General features: G+C 38.2%; 1 protein-coding gene across 23 annotated transcripts in view; it reads left to right on the forward strand.

Moving 5' to 3' along the window:
• Positions 1-18,586, forward strand: part of GPHN (gephyrin) — a 289,830-nt gene extending 271,244 nt beyond the window's left edge. For all 23 annotated transcript variants that reach the window (XM_032111557.1, XM_032111560.1, XM_032111562.1 and 20 more), the window contains 6 exons: positions 8,417-8,504; positions 10,500-10,573; positions 13,255-13,319; positions 14,583-14,686; positions 15,840-15,936; positions 17,578-18,586. In XM_032111557.1, the coding sequence (XP_031967448.1) occupies positions 8,417-8,504; positions 10,500-10,573; positions 13,255-13,319; positions 14,583-14,686; positions 15,840-15,936; positions 17,578-17,711 (562 nt within the window). In that variant the 3' untranslated portion in view covers positions 17,712-18,586. The remainder of the gene's footprint in view (positions 1-8,416; positions 8,505-10,499; positions 10,574-13,254; positions 13,320-14,582; positions 14,687-15,839; positions 15,937-17,577) is intronic.
• Positions 18,587-19,117: the final 531 nt, after the last annotated feature.

Here is a 19,117-nt window from a genome sequence, read left to right on the forward strand (position 1 = left end):
TGGACTAAAGAGACCAACCCATTAGAACCCTTTGCTATACTACACATCACAAAAAAATTTATGAGAACCTGCAATATTTAAAATGTTTTAAATTAATGTGAAGAACATGATACAGACTGTCTGCTTTATCTGAAATTACTTAAAAGATGGAATCTACCAGCAGGTGATGGACATGGAATTCCTTGTACAAGTCAGTTCACACCTCACTGCTACTTAAACATTAAATTTGCCTTTGGGCTCTTCTAAGCAGTGTGAGGGAAAGCACCCACAAAAACCAGTTTGTAGAGTAAGTCTTGCTACCCAAAGCATGAGCAATATGAAAATGCTTCTGCTTCCAGAGCAGGAGAAAAGGCAATGCGCATTTTTTAATGTTAAATACATCTTTGTGTTTCAAGGAATATGGTCCAGTATTGTAGAGACAAATGAAGTTCTAGTTCCTTCCACTGACTAGCAGCTGTCAAAAAATTGAGTTGCTGGTCTCAAACAGGATAAGTTTCTCAGTTCCTTCTCTTTGCTCATTTCTAATACTGTAGTTTACTCTTGTTGGGGAATTTGTAATTTTTTTAGTGAACAAAAATCGATGTCATATTTCATTAGATATTTTCTAAAAAATAACTATTTGTTTTAGGACACAGCTGATGACAGAGAATTTTAAAAGGTCTTTCCATATTGTCTCTAATCTGTGGCTTCCAAGTCATTTTTGTTCTGGAGACAGACATTTTTCCAAGTGATTAAGTTGTGATTCTGTAAAAGGTGGAGCTTCCTAGAGAAAGCCTTCATTTTGAGGCATTGCTTCTAGGGACTGCATTTCTACCTGTCATAGAGACATCTATACTGTAGATCAATAGCAGTTACACCAGTTTACAGGGGGGATGAATTTACTTTAAATTCCTTTTAAATTTATTTAAAATTTGCTCTTACAATTGAAGCTAAAGTAAAAAGGGAAGAAATTCTGTGATAACAATGCCATTTCACCATTTTTCAGATTTGGTGATATTATTTGCTATCTGTTAACAACTGGCACTAAGTACATCCATCATATATTTTATTTTCAGTTGTGTAAGTATAAGCCAATTCTCATATTTCATGAGAGCTCTGATTGAAATAATTCAGAACCACAGGGCCCTTCAGACTCACCAGTGCACTGACATCTTTACTGATGAGCAATGTCTTTGGCACTGATTATTGTATTGTGTGGTGTAATCTGCAGTCATATTATTTCAACCCAGCTACAACTATTGAATATTTTCAACTCCAAAAGTGAAAATTTTTCTGTGAATCCATATTGACTCACTTCCTTTGTAAGAAGGAAGATAAAATAAAAATCTTTACTGGTGTAATCCCATACAATTTCTTAGAAAAACTAATGGATTTCTGGTGAGTGTACTGATAAGGTTCATTATCTTCAGCCAGCAAAATAGCCAGGGATAGTTTTTTAATTAGTGGAAACCAGCAGTTCTCAGGCTGCTTCTTACAGTCAAAGGACACACACTATACTGGATTTAGAGTGAATTAAGTGCTTACAAGTTAGTAGAATGGCACGGCACCTGAAGACAGCTGTTACCAAAGCTTTGGTCCTGTTCTTTCAGCATTTATGGAAAAAATTACAATTCACGCTGAAATGCTTGCAGATGAATGTGCTCAAGCAGCAGACAAGGACGGGATTGAGGACCCTTCATGCAGGAATGTGCCCATAGTACATAAGTACCTGGCTTCTATGCATGATACTTTTTCCTGTAGCGCTCCCATGGCTATCTGTATTTCTGACCTCTCTGATCTTTCGTCATTCTGACATATATATGAGTGGGAGTCTTCTGAAGCAGGTCAAGGAAACAGTGGAGGAAAACATATTATCATCCAGATACAGAAAAAAATACTGAAGGCATTAGACAGATCTCATGGTTACTTCAGCAACAAAGTTGAAGACCTCTAATTGAAGTCCTCTAATCAAAATCTTTATGAGTTCATAAATGTAACATGAAAAAGAATACTCTGCAAAATAACATTCTTTTTTGCAGCAGCAGCAATTAAAGGGACAGCAAAAAGTACCGAAGACAGATTCTTTTATATTGCTGTCAAATAGACAAATCTTACATAGTCATATTGAACAAGCCAAAAGCTGCTGTAATTATTCCAGCTTTCCTCACAAGCTGGCCTGTTTTCCTAGGGAAAGCATATTGCATCTGTTCACAGTGATCCAGGGAAATTCCACAGAAGGTAGAAGGAAGATACATTATGAGAACATGATGAAATACACTTGAGAATTTTGAAACAAATACAGTTTCAGAAGTGTGTCCATATGTTACTACATACACCATCAAAATTGGATTTTCTTCTGCTTTCAAAAACCATATTAGACAAAACACAGAATTCCTATTACCTTCAAGTATTCATTCATTGAATTACATTCATTGAAATGTATTCATCGATTTACATTCAATATTACATTCTACAGAAGGTGGATTTTAGTTGGCTAAAAATAATGGCATCTATTCACCGTTCTGCATCCTGCAAATTACTGATATGCAAAATACTCCTCTTGGCCATGAGGTGAGAAGTGGGTGACAGACTTTTTCTTTATGCCTCACTGCATTCATCTATTCATTTTGAAATCTGTCACCTCAGCTGAATGAGCAGTTAAAAAATGAGTTAATCATAAAGGATCAAATCCATATCCCATCTTTCCTCAAGAAGAAATGTCATTGAGCTTGATGAGATCTCTGAGTACAAGTAGCCTGTTGGTTATTGGATGAAAATTTTAATTTGGTAAATTCTTTGTTATTTTGGAGGGGTTTTTTTCTGATGTAGAACTAGAAGCTTGACTGGGATCTTTGCATGCAAGGGGACTTTCTAGAAGGTGTTTGTACCTCAGTTAAACCTGTTCTTCTTCTGAAACATCTGTTTTGCAGAAAAGAGACCTCACAAGATGCAACAATAGTACAAACCACTGTTGCCAGTTTGTGGGAACATATCCAGAATGTGCTAAACTCAGGGCACTTCCAGACAGCACACAGACTTCTGAAGTTTACAGTCAACTGCTGTAGTTTAGAGAGCAGCTGGTCTACTTTGATCTTCAGTGTGATTGTGTAGGATCACTGCTAGCACTTCTGTTTTACTGTGTGTCCAGGAATCTGTAGCTTCTCAGAATTTGTAAAGAATCATGTCTTTCAGCATATAACTGAAATACTTGAGATACTTTCAAATAAAGTAAAACAAGCAAGAAAGGTTGGCCAGCTCTGCTTTTGAACTCACAATAGACACTTGTGCATGCATCTGGTGCATCATAGTGCATGTGTATCTTTCTGTATCTGTGTTCAGTATATCTGTAGAGCGCACAGGTTTAAGGTGCTGACTGTCATGGTGCATGCACACATTTTGCAAGTACAGGTTACCAGAAGACCTGGGTTTATAAAAGCCCAGGCTACTGCATAGAGAAATAGAGCAATCACAGGTCTCTCTGTTAGTCACCCAATAGTAACAGCTGTATATGGCAATGGACAGCAAGGACTGGAAGTGACTGTCAGGTAATGAGGTTATGTTGAATGAATGAAACTCCTGTGGCAAAGAATGTGGTGGAAATGATCCTTGGAAACAGTAATGAACTACAGATTTTGTACTGACAGTGGCTTGATAAGTCAATCCTAACTAAAAGTTCCACTTTAATTTTAACTGGGGTCACTCATTTTACTGCAGAGTAGTAGGTAATTTTTTGAACATTTGCTCTTACTTGTTTTCTAAATTAAATTATAAAACTGAGCAGTTTAACTGCATGTATCAAACTGCTGTTGTTAAGGGTTGTATCACAGAAAAGGCTGACAGATTTATAATTAATGACAGTGAAGCACAACAATAGGATCAACAAAAGTGAATTAACACACACTGATTTCTATGTGAAAGAGAAAATTACACTGTAATTTAGGGTAGCTCAAAATGGCACTTAAAACACAGAAGATTCTTTGGTCTTGACTATAATGCAGCTATTTCTTCTGAGAGTGGAAAGGAGAAAATTTACATATCTGATGTCTATTTTAATGAGGCTTACATCATTTTCTTGCTCAAGCTCTTAAGCTTTCTTGTATATCTTTTCAGTTCAAAGACAGCTCACTTGACAGCTCTAGTGTTGTGTAAGTTCTCCACAAACTAACTTTGATAATCAGAATTTTTCATGAATCCAGAAGGTGTTCCTTCTGTACTGCCATCCTGCAAGTCCTCTCTTCAAATCAATGAAATCAAGTGTCAGCTGCAATGTCATGCATCTGCTTACTGGATGCATGCTGCTGCCATTATACAATAGTTACCCTCCAACTAATTTCCAGATTGCACTGCTCATTCTATTCCATAAACCTGAACGAAGAGGGTCAGGTCAGGAAATTTGGGTTGTAAAGTAGCTACTCTGTTTATCAGACTGAAAAAATTAGCAGAGAATATAAAGAGATACTTAAAAATACACGCACCCTTTATGCAAATCACTGTGTCTGCAGCTTCAAAAATGTATGTACAATACATAATATTTGTGCAGACAAAATCTGCTCCAGGTGTTGAGAGAAAGTTTGGATTTGTTCCTTATTTATCTATATGAATAGTTTCATAAAGCGTATGCAGTCCTTATAGAACAAATTTTCTTCAAGGTATTTACAAAAGATGATCAGATGTGATCTGAAACATATCTGAGTATAACTGTTTTAATAAGTTGCAGCATGTTAGAAAAGCTCACTCCTTTTTTGTGCACAATGTCACTCTGACTTTGAAAGTCACTGAATGAAACAGAGTAATTTTGCCATCTGGAAATGAGACTTCCCATCAAAATCTACTTTACATTGATTAAGGTATTCATCACTATATTTGAGCACCTGTTACAGTTCTGTCCATGACAGAAAAAAATCCAGATATTTTAAAGGATTTATTGTAGTAAATTAGACCGTTAGTCTAGCTAATCCAGTATCCTGCCCCTAGCAGTGGCTAGGGCTTCAGAATATAGTTTCTGATTTGTAGCTGCTCCAAAAGTGAGTGTTATTTCCCAGCCTCATGGCGATTTGTCACCTGCCTTGTAAAACAATCTTGTCGTATTATGTTCAGATACCAAAGTTATCTTGTCTATTCTTTCAGAACTTAATAGTTTCCATTATTTATTCCATTTCTATGTCAATTTAAAGGAGCTGCTGCTCACTGTTACACAACAAATGAAACAAGTCTTGTTATCTATCAAATCAGTGTTAATATGCAATTTGAGTAATAACTCTCTGCATTAAATCCACTAAAGGCATGGGAAATGTCCATTACAGTGTTGATTGAAGATTGCAACAGGTGACTCCTGTAAGGAGTGTTTGGTGCTAATTGCAGAGGCATGGAACTACCAGCCCTAAGTACAACATAAAGTTAAGCAGACCTGGGTGACAAAAAGAAGTCTGCTAAAAATGTCAAAAAGAGAGACACTTTCTGCAAAAGCAAGGGAGATAATTCTGTCTCCTTTTTTCAGAATAAAAACCAAACTAACATAATCATTTGGTTTATTGCAACAAAATTTCTATCACGTCTTTCATTTTGGAATAATTAAATGCACTTTTAACTATATTAAAGATGATGTGCAGAGCTATTGGCTGGATAAAGTTTTAGTGGTAGAATTTTTAAATGCCTTGCACTATACAGATGGTAAAGAAAAGAATTTTAAAATGGGGAAGAAAAGTATGTTACACGGATCATTCTACTGGAAATTCTAAAAATGCACCAAGTCCAGTAATATTCAGCTTTTTACATGACAAAATAAAAATACCTGAACGATGAACTAGTCCAGTGGTATGCTACCCTCAGAACTGAGTCCTCACCTGGTTTAAGTTTGGGCTTATTTGGGGGGAGGGGTTATTGATTTTTTTCTTTTGTTAAGTAGTTCAATATATTTATACAAACACAATATATTCCATATGTAAGTAGCAGCATTTCCATTCTATTTAACTTTAACAACAGTTAAATATATACTTGTTTGCTTTTTACTATTCCTTCCATTATTCTCAAACCACAACCAAAAGCAAGCCACTTCATTATCAAGAATTAGCATGCCTCCAGACAGGTGGTGTTGCTACCTATGAATAACTTTTAAATAATTAAACAAGATAAAATGAAACAGCCTCGAGCAAGCTCCAGATAAGGTCCTCAGCTTCATCACAATCTAATGAGAAAATTATACTGAAAGCAGTCTTAGGTTGGTGATAGTGGCATATGTCTGACTGCCGAGCCTTGGGAATGGCAATATCGACCTATGTAATGAATATGTATTCCTTGCTGCATTCCAAGCAGCCTCATTGGCAAGGATTAAGGAATACTTAGATCTTGAGGGACTTTTCCTATTACAAACTCTATAACAGTATCTTATTACATACAGATACTACTTAGACGATCAATACGAGACAATTGGTTCTGAAGAAGTAGCCAACAGCAGACTTGCTTCTTTCTACTTTCCTTCACTGACTAGTGAAGACTTGTGCTGGGTTTTGGAGAAAATGATCCTGAGATTTCAGAAGGGGCAGCTGATAAAATGTCTCAGTTTCCTAAAGAACAAAAGAGGTGGTTTTGCTTGAGCCCATATGTTTTATATTTTCTCCCAAAGAAAACAGTTTAGGCGTTCTTTGTAGGCCATTAAGAGTATCCAAGATACCCAGTACCCTAAACAAAAGTAATGATGGCATGCCACAATACTGCAACCACTGTTTCCTTTAAAAAAGGGGTAGTGTATAATTCTATCTTACCGACTGCAGTCTACAGCAATCTGCCCTTCTTTCTGCTGTAATTGTTGCCTACCTCTTACAAAGCAATCTGACCCTAGAGAGGGGATGTAACCCAACACAGATAATAAAGTTGTGCAGGATGACTACACTGTGATGCCAAAGAACATGCTGCTGCAGTCACTGGACATAGTGGAGAAAGAGTCTTGAGTCTTTCTGCCTGTAAGGGCATAACCAGGGTTGAGGACACCTGAGGGCTCTCTGGTGAGGAGATGAGGTGTGTGCAAGGTTGCATGCACTGAGATATTTACTCAGGGAGGGAGTGCAGTCATTCTTGCGTCACATAAATTGTAGTGCACACAGCACCACCTCATGCTAACTGCTGCTTGTATTTCACTGAACCATGGGCAAAGAAAGGATGCTCAGAGGAAAGAAATTTTTTTCTGAGACATTTGGAAACACACAGTTTCTGCTAGTCTCTGAAAGATCAACTAGAACTTGCATAATATTCCTAATTTTCATGTTTTCAGCTCGAACTCCAAAATTACTGCTGTAGTTCTACTTTTGGATGAAATACAGCCAAAGCTCCCAAAGGATAGCCCACATGCCATTTTCAGCCTGCATTCATCACCCACAATGGTATTTTGTAATTGTAGTGTGGCATTTACCTGAGGTGCTGTATTCCAGCTGAAGGCCTTCATACAGTCACTAGCATTATTACCCATTCTTTCAATGGCATTCTAAGTAGGAACAGCCTCCCATGAAAAACTTTCAGGATGACTGGAGTGAAAATATACTGTTGAAGAAACAATACATTGTTGTAGCAACCGGTCAACTTCTGGTCAGTTCACAAATGTTAAATGCAAAGTATGAATTTAATATATTGGAAATTGGTTTTGATTCCTCTGGACCTGTGTGAGTTGTATTACAGTTTCTCCACTGCGTGTCTTGAAGCTCTGTATTGGCATCGGTACTGCTCTTAAATATATAATGCTCACTTCAAAGTTTCCAGTTTAGACCTAAAATGGAAAGAAAATAGTTAGGACACCAGTATCCTTCACGGTTATACTCTTTGTATGGAAGAATATCATAGCTCCCATTACACTGTTTCTCATGAAGGTGAATAGACCTTTTAACAGGATGGATTGTGTTTTTGCAAGCTGAAGTGGATATGTACAGGTGGCTTTGCTACAGAGCCCTCTAACAGAGAAGAGAAACAAAGGATTTACTCCCACTCTTCAGTGATCAAAGTTTGAAGTGGAGACTCACCCCCATTTTTGCACACATCAAATAAGCTAGAGAGGTAGTACTGCAGCCTGCTTGGTGGTCCGTAATTTTCATGTATCAGGTCCCTTTATATATCCCTGTCAGTTCATCTAAGTCACAATTTGTATTACTACCTACTGTGCCAATTGCATACTCTTAGACACTTGTATTAGCATTCTTCAGTCCCAATCTAAAGTATCCCACTGTTCCTGTTGCAAAGCTTAGACAGAAAGGTGCCAAGCAGTGTGGAATTCACTTAATGAGATTGCAGTTCTTGACTTGAATTGAACAGAGTGGAATCTTAAGAAGGAAAAGACCTTGTATTATTCTCTTAAAACACGTGCGTATATGCATCTGTATGTGTGCACACAGACTTATATTACAACTCATAATAATTCCCTGCCACTAATCTGCTTGCATGTTCTTTCCTGTAGCCCAGATGATTTACTGAATGCACTGAATGAGGGTATCAGCCGTGCTGATGTGATCATTACATCAGGAGGTGTATCTATGGGGGAAAAGGTATGCAAAATTTAAGTATGACTTCCTACAATATATGGAAGAATTTCATACCAGAGTCTGTCATCCAAGCTACTGCCTTTGTATTAATGTTTATTAAAAAAGGACCTTACTTTTACTGGGACACTTAACATGTAAATTACTTAAGAAAATAGTCTTCAGAGCTCATTCCCTTTCTTCTTGTTTTTGTACTATAGTTGACATAGTACAACAGAAAAGATTTTAATTCTTGATGTGAGTGGTTTACAAATGTGTTTTTATTTAAGGAATGATTTATGTAGATGAGGAAGGTGCTGGGTTAATAGCAGGTAAAGGCAACAGACTTTATTTCTAGAGCAGGTAAAATTTAGATAGAATTAAGGTACTTTGAAAGTACTTCAAAAAGCAACCTGGGTATATAAATAGCATTATTTTACTCAGCACACCTGTTTCCTGAATGTGCCAAAGCTCTGCTACAAAAATAATTTTATCACATTTTGCGCCTGATAGTCCTACAGATGCAATGCATATGAGACCCAGTGAGCTGATATATTTGCCTTTTGAATCATTAACAGAATTGTTGATTGAGTTCCTGTTGATAAGCCCTGTGCCAAAACCATCAAAGAAAATAGGGATACACAGATGCTGGTGGGGCATAGATGAACCTGCAGGACATTTATTAATCATGACTTATGCGAAGGAAAACTCAAATTACTTTTTGATCCCAGGCTGAATCTGTGAGTTTGGCAGGTAAAATAAACATCTTTTATAACTAACAGATACTAAAGACAGTCATTAGGAGATGGGAAACATGAGTGCTGGTTTTGTCTACTTTTCTGAGTAGAAATCATATTGTCGGATACGTTATGAAAATGGATAATTAATTAAACCAGTGCAAATTACTTTCAATTACTCCCATTGTCTTCAGTATTCCTAGAAAAATAATCAAGGACAAGTGCTGGTCTTTAAATTGGGAATGTGGCAACATAGTGCAGACATGGAAACATTCTAAGAAGTGGCTGGATTGCTGAATGGTCTTACAGACATTCAGACCTTCTGGCTCATAATGGGCTCTATATTCCACTGATGGTCTGCCCTCTGATGCTGAGCTTTCTGCAGTTTTAATGAAATAGCACTGAACATCCAAAAAGCAAACAGAAAGTAAAAGAGGGTTCATGCAATTAATAATTGAGAGTTCAAGCCTGGCTGAAATGAGTTGCTGCTTTCCAAGTATTTGAACACACACACACAAAAAAAAGGGTAACTGCCAGGGAGTTTCAGATTTGCTGCTTTCAAAGTCTGTCTTCACAGATGACTGTTATGGCCTCTGTCTTTAGCCTCACTAAACACAACAGACAGGGTACTACATCTTTAGGCACAGCAATTTTCAATAAAGATTAAACAAGTAATTCCATTTGTTTTAATAACTGGATCAATCGTGTTTATGCAAAATCATTTAACTTGAACTCATTCACAAGCCACTCAGTTTTTTCTTTTAAGGATTGTTAAACCCAATCACTGTGAATTATACTGTTAGACCCAAGAAATTACGATAATTACAGTATCCTGGAAAACTATGATTTCTACAATACAGTAATTGATTTTGAAAGTAGTAGGAGATCTCCAAATCTACAATTAGATAGCTTCCACAGGAAAAGTTAAATAATTTGATCATTTAAAGTCTTAACTTTGAACCATAAAAGTTTTCTTCCATCTTTGACATAGAGAATGTTTTAGTAGTAGGTATTTGTGGGGTACTCTAAGACTCTGATAATGCAGGTGAATTTTAAGGAAATGTATGTCCTCATGGAATCAGGTTTGGCACCTAAATGAGTCTGTTCTCTACTTCTTCTTTTCCAAAACACTTCCTTTCAAATACTGGAAATTCCCTACTGGGCTGTAGCACTTTCAGGATATGCAAATTTTCATCTTCACTTGATATTAATTAATTGCTTTGAATGCTTAGATGATGTAAAGCCACTTTGATGTTACTTAATTTTTTTTTTTTTCATTAAACAGGACTATCTTAAACAGGTGCTGGATATTGATCTTCATGCACAGATTCACTTTGGCAGAGTTTTTATGAAACCTGGGTAAGAAATCTTTCTGCTTAGGCAGCCTAGGTGGAGGCTGCATTGGCCAAATATCCTACTGAAGTGCTTCAGTAGATTTCACTTTTCCAAATATACTATAAACCACAGGTTAGATATATATGGGAAAAGCAGCAAAATCAGTGCTCTTCAGATTAGTCATCATCTTTATGGGTGAAATTAACTGGAACAGAGAGATTATATTTTATCAGTAAGAGATATTTCTCTGATAACTGTTGCAAATCAGGTTTGGGGACTGGTGGGAAACCAGCATGGTATAAACATTACCACAGCCTTCAATGGGATCACAGAGCTCACACTGACATTACCATGAAATAACCAGGAAATATAAGGACATTAAATGGACAGTTTGCTTAAAGATTTTACAAAATTTGCATAAATTATATTCCCACAAGCAGTTCCTTGAGAGAGGTGGAATGACAGCTAATTTACAAAGCTTTGTCTAATTGGCATATTGAGCGTCGTAATTTTAGAGTAAGCACAGTCCTTTATGTGTTTAGTTTGCCTCAGAAAACTGTTTCAGCACTGCTTTCCTATGCTGTGGCACTGCTCATCAATGAGTCTGGAAGTGTGTTCTGCAGAGAGAATGAAAAGTACATGTGTTGAGAACAGAGAGTTCTCTTTTCTTCACACTACAAGAGCAGAAAGATGTCTGCACCTCTGCCTCACTCCCTGTGGAGAGCAGTTTGTTTGCAAGCTGGGTCAGAATGGTCCAGCTACACAAGATCAAGCACAGCTTTGCAAAATGAGTCCCTCTAGCCCAGAACTGTTGTCACAGAGCAGAGCTGCAAGTGGGTGTTTGCTGTGAAAACAGACAAATACTTTTACTGTCTCTGCGTACAGTCTGGTGAAGAACTGTGTGTGGGCTTGGTGCTTGTGCTGCTCCTACCACCACCACCTCCCCTCCACAAAAGGAATGAGTGAGCTAAAAGCTTGTTTCTTCCCATGGTGGATGTAGCCCAGGCATGGAAATTGCTCACGGCTTCTGTCATACTGCTACAACTGATGTAGGGAAGTCCCAGAAGCAGAATCTGCACTCCAGTTTCTGCTGCTGACAAGAATGGATAACTCGATTTAGAGAATTCAGAATATTAAGTTCTGGTTCTGGCTTACTTGTAAGCAAACAGAATTCTTTCTTCTGATGACTCCTCTGTAGACTTGCAGCAATAAACTTTCTAGCAAATAACTAGCTAGAAAAACTTCAAGAAATTGTTTTTTTCCCTAAATGTCCCTTTTCATTTTATGCCACAAGAAAGGTATTATTGCTACCAAAACATTTGGTCATCTGTTCTTATTGAGAATGTAAGCACTCTCTTTTTCATTGGCTGTAGTGCAATAGCAAATATTGCATTTTGGGTTTTATTAGCTGTATCTTAAAAGATGGAAGATTCTGGTTACTATATTGGGAAAAAAATCCCTTGAGTCAGTTCCAAGAGCGAAGTCAGATTTTGTTGTATGCCTGTATTTTGATGTGCTTCATGAGTGCAGGGTGGTGCCTGGGATTTACCATCCCTCCACTTGGTCTGAAAGTTGCTGAGCTCATGGAAGGTTATCTTGTCTAGCTGCACTGACAGAAGAAAGTACTGGAAGATTTTACCAATGATGGTGTTGAAATGTCATATGGGAATTCAGAGTTTCCAGTAAATATGAATTAGCAATTTGATTTTTTGTACATTGATTTGTGCACTGGTAATAACAGTTGCAGGTCTGGCACATAGTTCCCATCATGTTAGAGGCATTTTAAAACAGGAACATCAAACACTAACTTCCCCTGGTAAAATAGGATACAGATGAGTCTTAGCAGATACAAAACTAGGTGATAATGATCAAAGTGTAGCAAATCTCCAAAGTGTTTCTAGTCATAAACTATCATCTGTTGACCAGGTGGTAGTGGTCTGCTCAAAATGAAACCAAGGAAACCAGCCTAATTATTGCTCCTATAAGGTATAATTTCTGATGTTTGAAAGGATTACATTAACATAGGTGTACAGAATTCTTTTTTCATGGATGAGTCCCTTTTCTTTGCCAGCCACATTCTTGAGCTGTCACATTACTGTCCTATTTGTGTAACTGTAATAGCCCTCACAGCAAGTCACCAAAGAGCACTCAGCAGCTCTGAAAGGCAGAGAGAGCTCTTCATTGACAGACTTGGGTCTCACCTGGCTGCAGCTCTGCCCATGTATCTGAATTTCTTCATCTGCAGACTAGCTAGCATTTGCTGCTCAGAAATACTGCTCCCTTGTCAGTACTGCTGTAGAGACTGGAGTAAGAAAATTAAAGTCACCAATGTTATAAAAAATCGGAAACCCATATATGAAAAACAAACGCAGCTCTGTAACTGCATAATTTCAGTATTGCTTCATTGTTAATTGGCTTCTAGCATGAAGACAATATTTAGATTTTTGATTACTAGTTAATCTCCTTTTAGATATTCCCTCTCCAAACTTGTGTACTTAAAACTTCAGAGTTGAATATCAAGAAAAATTATTCTGTCACCACAAAGAGAGGATTATACCTCCAGTATGGAATAAGCAGCAGGTGCTAATGAGCTGCTGAGCGAGATGTCCTGCTTTGTTTTGTTTCCTTTTCCAGATGTTTTAAATAATATGATAATGTTCAGTCAAATTCTAATGCAGATATTAAATAGCTTTCTTTTTCCATAGCCTGCCAACAACTTTTGCAACTCTGGATATTGACGGTGTAAGAAAAATAATCTTTGCACTCCCAGGTAAGATGTTTTGTGGATTACTTTTGTTCCTGTGCATAGATGACAGTCATGAAACAGAATAGTGACATTTCACAGCACCTGTGCCTGGTGTTGACCCCTCAGGAAGGTACCTGTAAGATTTTCTCAGAAATTTCCAGAAGAGATGGACTTACAGGGATGTGCTAAGGAGTTCTTTTTTGTCCCTGTCCTCACAATTTTCTGGTACAGGTCTTACAATTTCTTCCATCCAACAATTTCCTTACCTTTTTTACAGGGGTGTGTTTTCCTACAGCTCACTCCACCTTCACCATAAATATTTTGTGTGTGTAGGTCAGTGCATCCACTCTGACATACTGAAAATGGAGAGAACAATGAGGGAGTACCCAAGAACATGCCACGGAGTATTTTTGTTTCTCATGCTTATACTGTGGAACCAAAAGAGGGCAGCACAGCTGCACCGCTGCCCACTGCGTGCCCTGGGAAAGCACTCGTTCAGAATAAACATTTCGTTATGGATTTCTGTCCTAAATGAGGAGGAATTAATTTCTTCTTATTGCTCTGGCTCTCCATGAATTTTGACTACACAAGGAATCCTCTTCTTGATAAGCTGGTGGTTTTCAGATATATCTCTAGTGCTTCTATCCTCTCTTGCTTTAGTTGCTGCAGTACATTTTCTTCCAGGGGACAGACCAATGGAGCATCTGTCTGATCATAACATTTATTTTAAAACTGTTGTCTAGGGAAGTCCAGATATGTAAGACAGTGTTTGACAGGTGGTCATACACCTCTCTTGTGAGCCAACAGAAAACATATAAATCAGTAGGATTCTCCTCTGAATTTTTCCTAAAGCATTTTGGCACTCTGCTAGGGAGTTGAAAGATATTTTTCCCTTGGTGTCTGGGAACCATTAGTCACTAATAAAGAGCCCTGTGAGGGTAGAGCCAGTAACTATGCACAGTTAACTCTGCTCCAGACCCAGACAAATGTAGGCATAGGACAAAGGTAGCGGAAGAACAGAGGCAAATGGTGGGGCCTGAGGAACATGGGGCAATTCTGGTCAGAGCAGGACCTCAGCACAGCATCATCCAGAGTGTAGCTTTAACAGATGTACTTGCCGCATACCCCTTGCCACACACCACTGCAGTCTGTACTGTATGATGCAGTACATAGCATGGAAAGCTCTGTAGAATCCTTCAGAGTGAAATTGCCATAAAGATATGAGTTCTTTCAGCATTTCACAGTAAATCAAGAGAGCATCACCACCAACTGTTCTTTGTCCTACAGGCAACCCTGTGTCAGCTGTTGTCACCTGCAATCTCTTTGTTGTTCCTGCACTGAGGAAAATGCAGGGTATCCTGGATCCTCGACCCACCATCATCAAAGCCAGGGTAAGAAGCTTGTCCTCTATTTAAAAATCCTCTCAAGATGTTGAAGCACAGCTCTTTGGGCTCTGAAAGACTGTTGTGTTTGTGGAATCTGAGCCCTAGACTAGTTCTGGCAGTGGAAGGACATTCACACAAATAGAGGTACATTCTCAGTCTCTGTTCATGGTAATATTCAGTCCTGTAATTTTTTAGAGTTAGATGGCCATCTAATGGAGCAAGATATACAGATGCAGAGGCAGCCATTTGCCAATCAAGCAGGAAGGACACTCTCCTGTTTAAAAAAGACATTTGTTTTAGGCTGTGGTAAAAAATGCAGAGTATTCTGTGAATACCTAGAGTTGGATAGTTCTGTATTAGCAACAGAAAATACAAACTTTAAAACCTTTTTGTTGAGTTACTTATATAAGAAACCCACATGATCCCCACCCTAAGCAATATAAATTCCTGAAACTCTTCTCACTTTTCTAATAAATCATGGATATGGTAACCCTGTTTAATATAGATTCAAGGCATGTTATTATAATGTCTTCTTCTTCCATTTTTGATTCAAATAAAGTACCAAGGAATACATCACCTTTTGTAGTTTTCTTAGTGTTCTTGGCTATGCACTTTTCTCTTACAGCTTATCCCGTGTATCTCTTTTGCCCTTTTTCAAGCGTCCAGATTTTATCTCACAGCTAAAATATTCTAAAAGAGAGCAATTTGCAATGACCTTCACTTTTGCATGACTTTTCCATTATGAGCCATCCCCTGTATGTCTTTTCATTTCAAAGATTGGCCATTTTCCTTTCGTCAGAGCTAGCAGGATTTTGAATGCAAATAACATTTTTATCTTTATGCAATGTAATCCAGAGACCAGGCTTTTTTCTAGAGAAATACTATCTGTAAACTCTCAGTAAAGGAACAGCTTTGAAATATTTCATTTAATGCATCTTCACACAATTTGATATTGTAACATCACAGTTGTATTTCCTTAAATACTGCAGTCTCTGCCTTCTACAGCTTTTAATCTTGTACTAGACGCCATCTGACCTCAAAATGCAAGTTTTTGAAAATACTGCTTTTAGGGAAAAGCAATTGAGCAGATTATTCCATTATCTTAGACAGTGCAATGTGAATGCATGACATGTTCATACTTTCTTTTTTAATCCTACAGTTATCATGTGATGTAAAATTGGACCCCCGCCCAGAATATCATCGGTGCATTCTGACTTGGCATCACCAAGAACCACTACCTTGGGCACAGAGTACAGGTCAGTGCCCAGTCACACAGACTGACACACACACACACATGGCCTTGCCTTCCTACAGATGGGTAGGGAACAACCAAGAGTGTTTTCACTCTTTTTCACAGAACCTTCTTTATGCAGACTGATTTGCTGACACACTTGTGCACATGCATACACATACATTAGTACAAAATTCAGTGCTGATATGGCTTGTCAATTTAACCATTAAAATATCCTTTATTTGAATAACCTGCCTTTGTACACACACACACTACACCTGTATGCTTGCATATGTGCACACATTCATTTTTATAAACATCCACTAAGCTTATTTGCAGTCAGGCACATTTGCTTCCTTTTGCTGTTGTGCATGTATTAAACAAACACTAGATGTGGCAGACATAGGAGCAATACAAATAAAAGAAGTGATTTTAGCTGAACTGGAAAAGTAGGAAAAATAGCAGAGGCTCTAGGTGTTCTCTTAAAGCAGACTAAGGATTTCTTAGTCATGTTTGCCACCTAGGAATACTTCTGGATACTAAGATGCAGTTGAGGTAAGTACTAGATTTGAATACTGGTTTAGCTATATATTGCTAGAAAGCTGACTGTGATACTTTTGCAAGAGATGATTTAGGTCCTTAAACAACTAATTGTCTTTTTGCTACATCCAAATTGTTCAATAAAAAGCACTATATGTGAGTCTCCACAGGGAGAATACTAGTTCAGTTCTGGGCCCCTCAGTACAAGAATGTCATTGAGGTGCTGGAAAATTTCCAGAGAAGGGCAATGAACCTGGTGAAGGGTTTGGAGAGTAAGTCCTATGAGGAGTGGCTGAGGGAGCTGAGGGTGTTTAGCCTGGAGAAAGGGAGAATCAGGAGAGACATTATCACTGTCTACAACCGCCTGAAAGGAAGTTGTAGCCAACTGGGGGTTGGTCTCTTCTGCCAGGCAACAAGTGACAGGACAAGAGGAAATGGCCTCAAGCTGCACCAGTGAAAGCTCAGGTTGGACATCTGGAAGAATTTCTTCTTGAAAGGGCTGTTGAACATTGGAACAGGCTGCCAAGGGAAGTGGTGGAGTCACCATCCCTGCAAGAGTTCAAGAAACAACTGGACATGGCACTTAGTGCTATGGTTTAGTTGAAGTGGTGGTGTTCTGTCAAAGGTTGGACTCAATGATCTTGGAGGTTTTTTCCAACCAATAGAATTTTTCCAATAGAATTCATAATTCTATTCAGAGAGAATAAAGTTAATAAAATTTATTCTAGAACAGTATATTAAAAACTGAACATACAAAAAATTATATTCTAGACTCTGCTGATTTTAGTGTTTGTACAACTGGAATAGGTGTACAAATTGAAAAATAAAGTAATTTTGATAGGATTAGCAATTTACTAGGACAAGATACACGGTACAGATAATGTGGAAGGCTGGATAGGAAAGCCACCAGCAAAGGGAGTGAAGATTTTGAGAGCCAGTGTGGTGAGAGGCTGACTAAATCTCCAGAGTTGTCTGTTTCCATCCACCTTGGAAGAGCAAGATCCCAGCTCCATGAATAAGTTAGCCACATAAACATCTTCATCATAACAGCTTTTGTTTGTTGAACCTTGCAGCATTTGGAACTAACTGAAGACTTAACTGAAACTGTTCTCCCTCTCTGCTGTAGGGAATCAGATGAGCAGTCGTCTGATGAGTATGCGCAGTGCCAATGGACTGTTGATGCTACCTCCAAAGACAGAGCAGTATGTGGAGCTTCACAAGGGGGAGGTGGTGGATGTCATGGTCATTGGAAGGCTATGATGTCACCAGCAAGAGCGAAGCTTTGATGCATGTCCACATATCATTGACTGTATCCTGTAATATGCAACGGCACAGCTAGTTTTTCCGATTTGGATAAAAGTTGATCAGTATAGTCAACATCTTGAAATATATTTCAAATGGAATTTAAATAAATACCTTTTAAAAAAAAAAACTTTAAAACAAATCTTAACAAAGAAATTTATTCTGATTATATCAAAGCAACTTTTTCCTTTTCTTGCAATTGCTTTGTGTGTTCAATGCTAGTTCTAATAGCGGTAGCTTTTAGTAGACAGCAGTAGGTGCCTGCAGAACTTGTGTTTTTTCTCATCTTTAAGATACAACTACTTATGCTCTTAAAACGAGGCTGTCTGCTTATTTATACTAGCGTAGACAACACTTGGATTTCCCTTATTAGTATGCTTCATAACCGCTTCACAGAGAGCTTCTGCTTGTTCTTTATCTTGTATCTCGTGTTGATGTGCACAGTGCCAAAAGCAGAGTGGCTGCACTGGGAACCCAATGAAGCCCCGAGGTTTTCTCACCTCGCTGCGCATTCAGGGATGTCTCTTGTCCCGGCAGCCACCCAGCTCAGTACTCTTGGGCAGTAACTGGATACCTTTTATTTCAACAAACAAAAAAATTGCTTCCTTAAGTGCTGACAGCCTTTTTAACCAATACATTTAAAAATGTACAGAACTAAAAACTAAAAAAAATCAAAGACTGATCTTGTACAGATATTAGTGTTACCAGCATTCGTGTGGAAATTAAATGAGCAAAGAAATAAAACTAATGTTAAACAACTCTGTACCATAACATTTTCTGTAATGATATTGAAACTTAAATGAATAAAAAAAATCTTCAATCATTATTTAAAATTTCACCTGTTCAGCCTTGTTGTTTGAAACAAAAAAGTGGTGATGTAGGAGGGTATTTGGGGTGGGGGAAGAGCATAGGGAAGAGTAAAAATAGTATATGCAATCTAGGGCCTTTCCTCATGTACAGTGTCATGAGAGAACTGAAACTACCAAGTGAGCTTTCTCTCTCACACCTCCCAAGAGACAAAACGGAAGCAGCATTTGGAGGTGGGATGGGGTTACAATCAGACTAGTCAAAGGTGGAGAATAATTTTTTCCCCCATCTAAATTGCATAGCAATTGCACACAGCCCTTGTGCTGCACTGTCTGGAATTTGATAAACTGTTCTTTTTCTTCTCCCCACCCCCCCCCCCCCCCCCCCCCCCCCCCCCATGAAATAAGGGCTTTTCAGCTCCCACCAGATTGTGTGTTTTGGTAGCTTCACATTTCATCTGGGATTAAGACCATAGCAGTGCCCTACAACACCTTGCTTCTTGGAGTTCATGGGTAAAATGCTATCCCACCAACTCCATTTGTGAAGCCAGAACATTT

This window comes from Corvus moneduloides, chromosome 6 (assembly GCF_009650955.1).
Source record: "Corvus moneduloides isolate bCorMon1 chromosome 6, bCorMon1.pri, whole genome shotgun sequence".
Taxonomy (NCBI): Eukaryota; Metazoa; Chordata; class Aves; order Passeriformes; family Corvidae; genus Corvus; species Corvus moneduloides.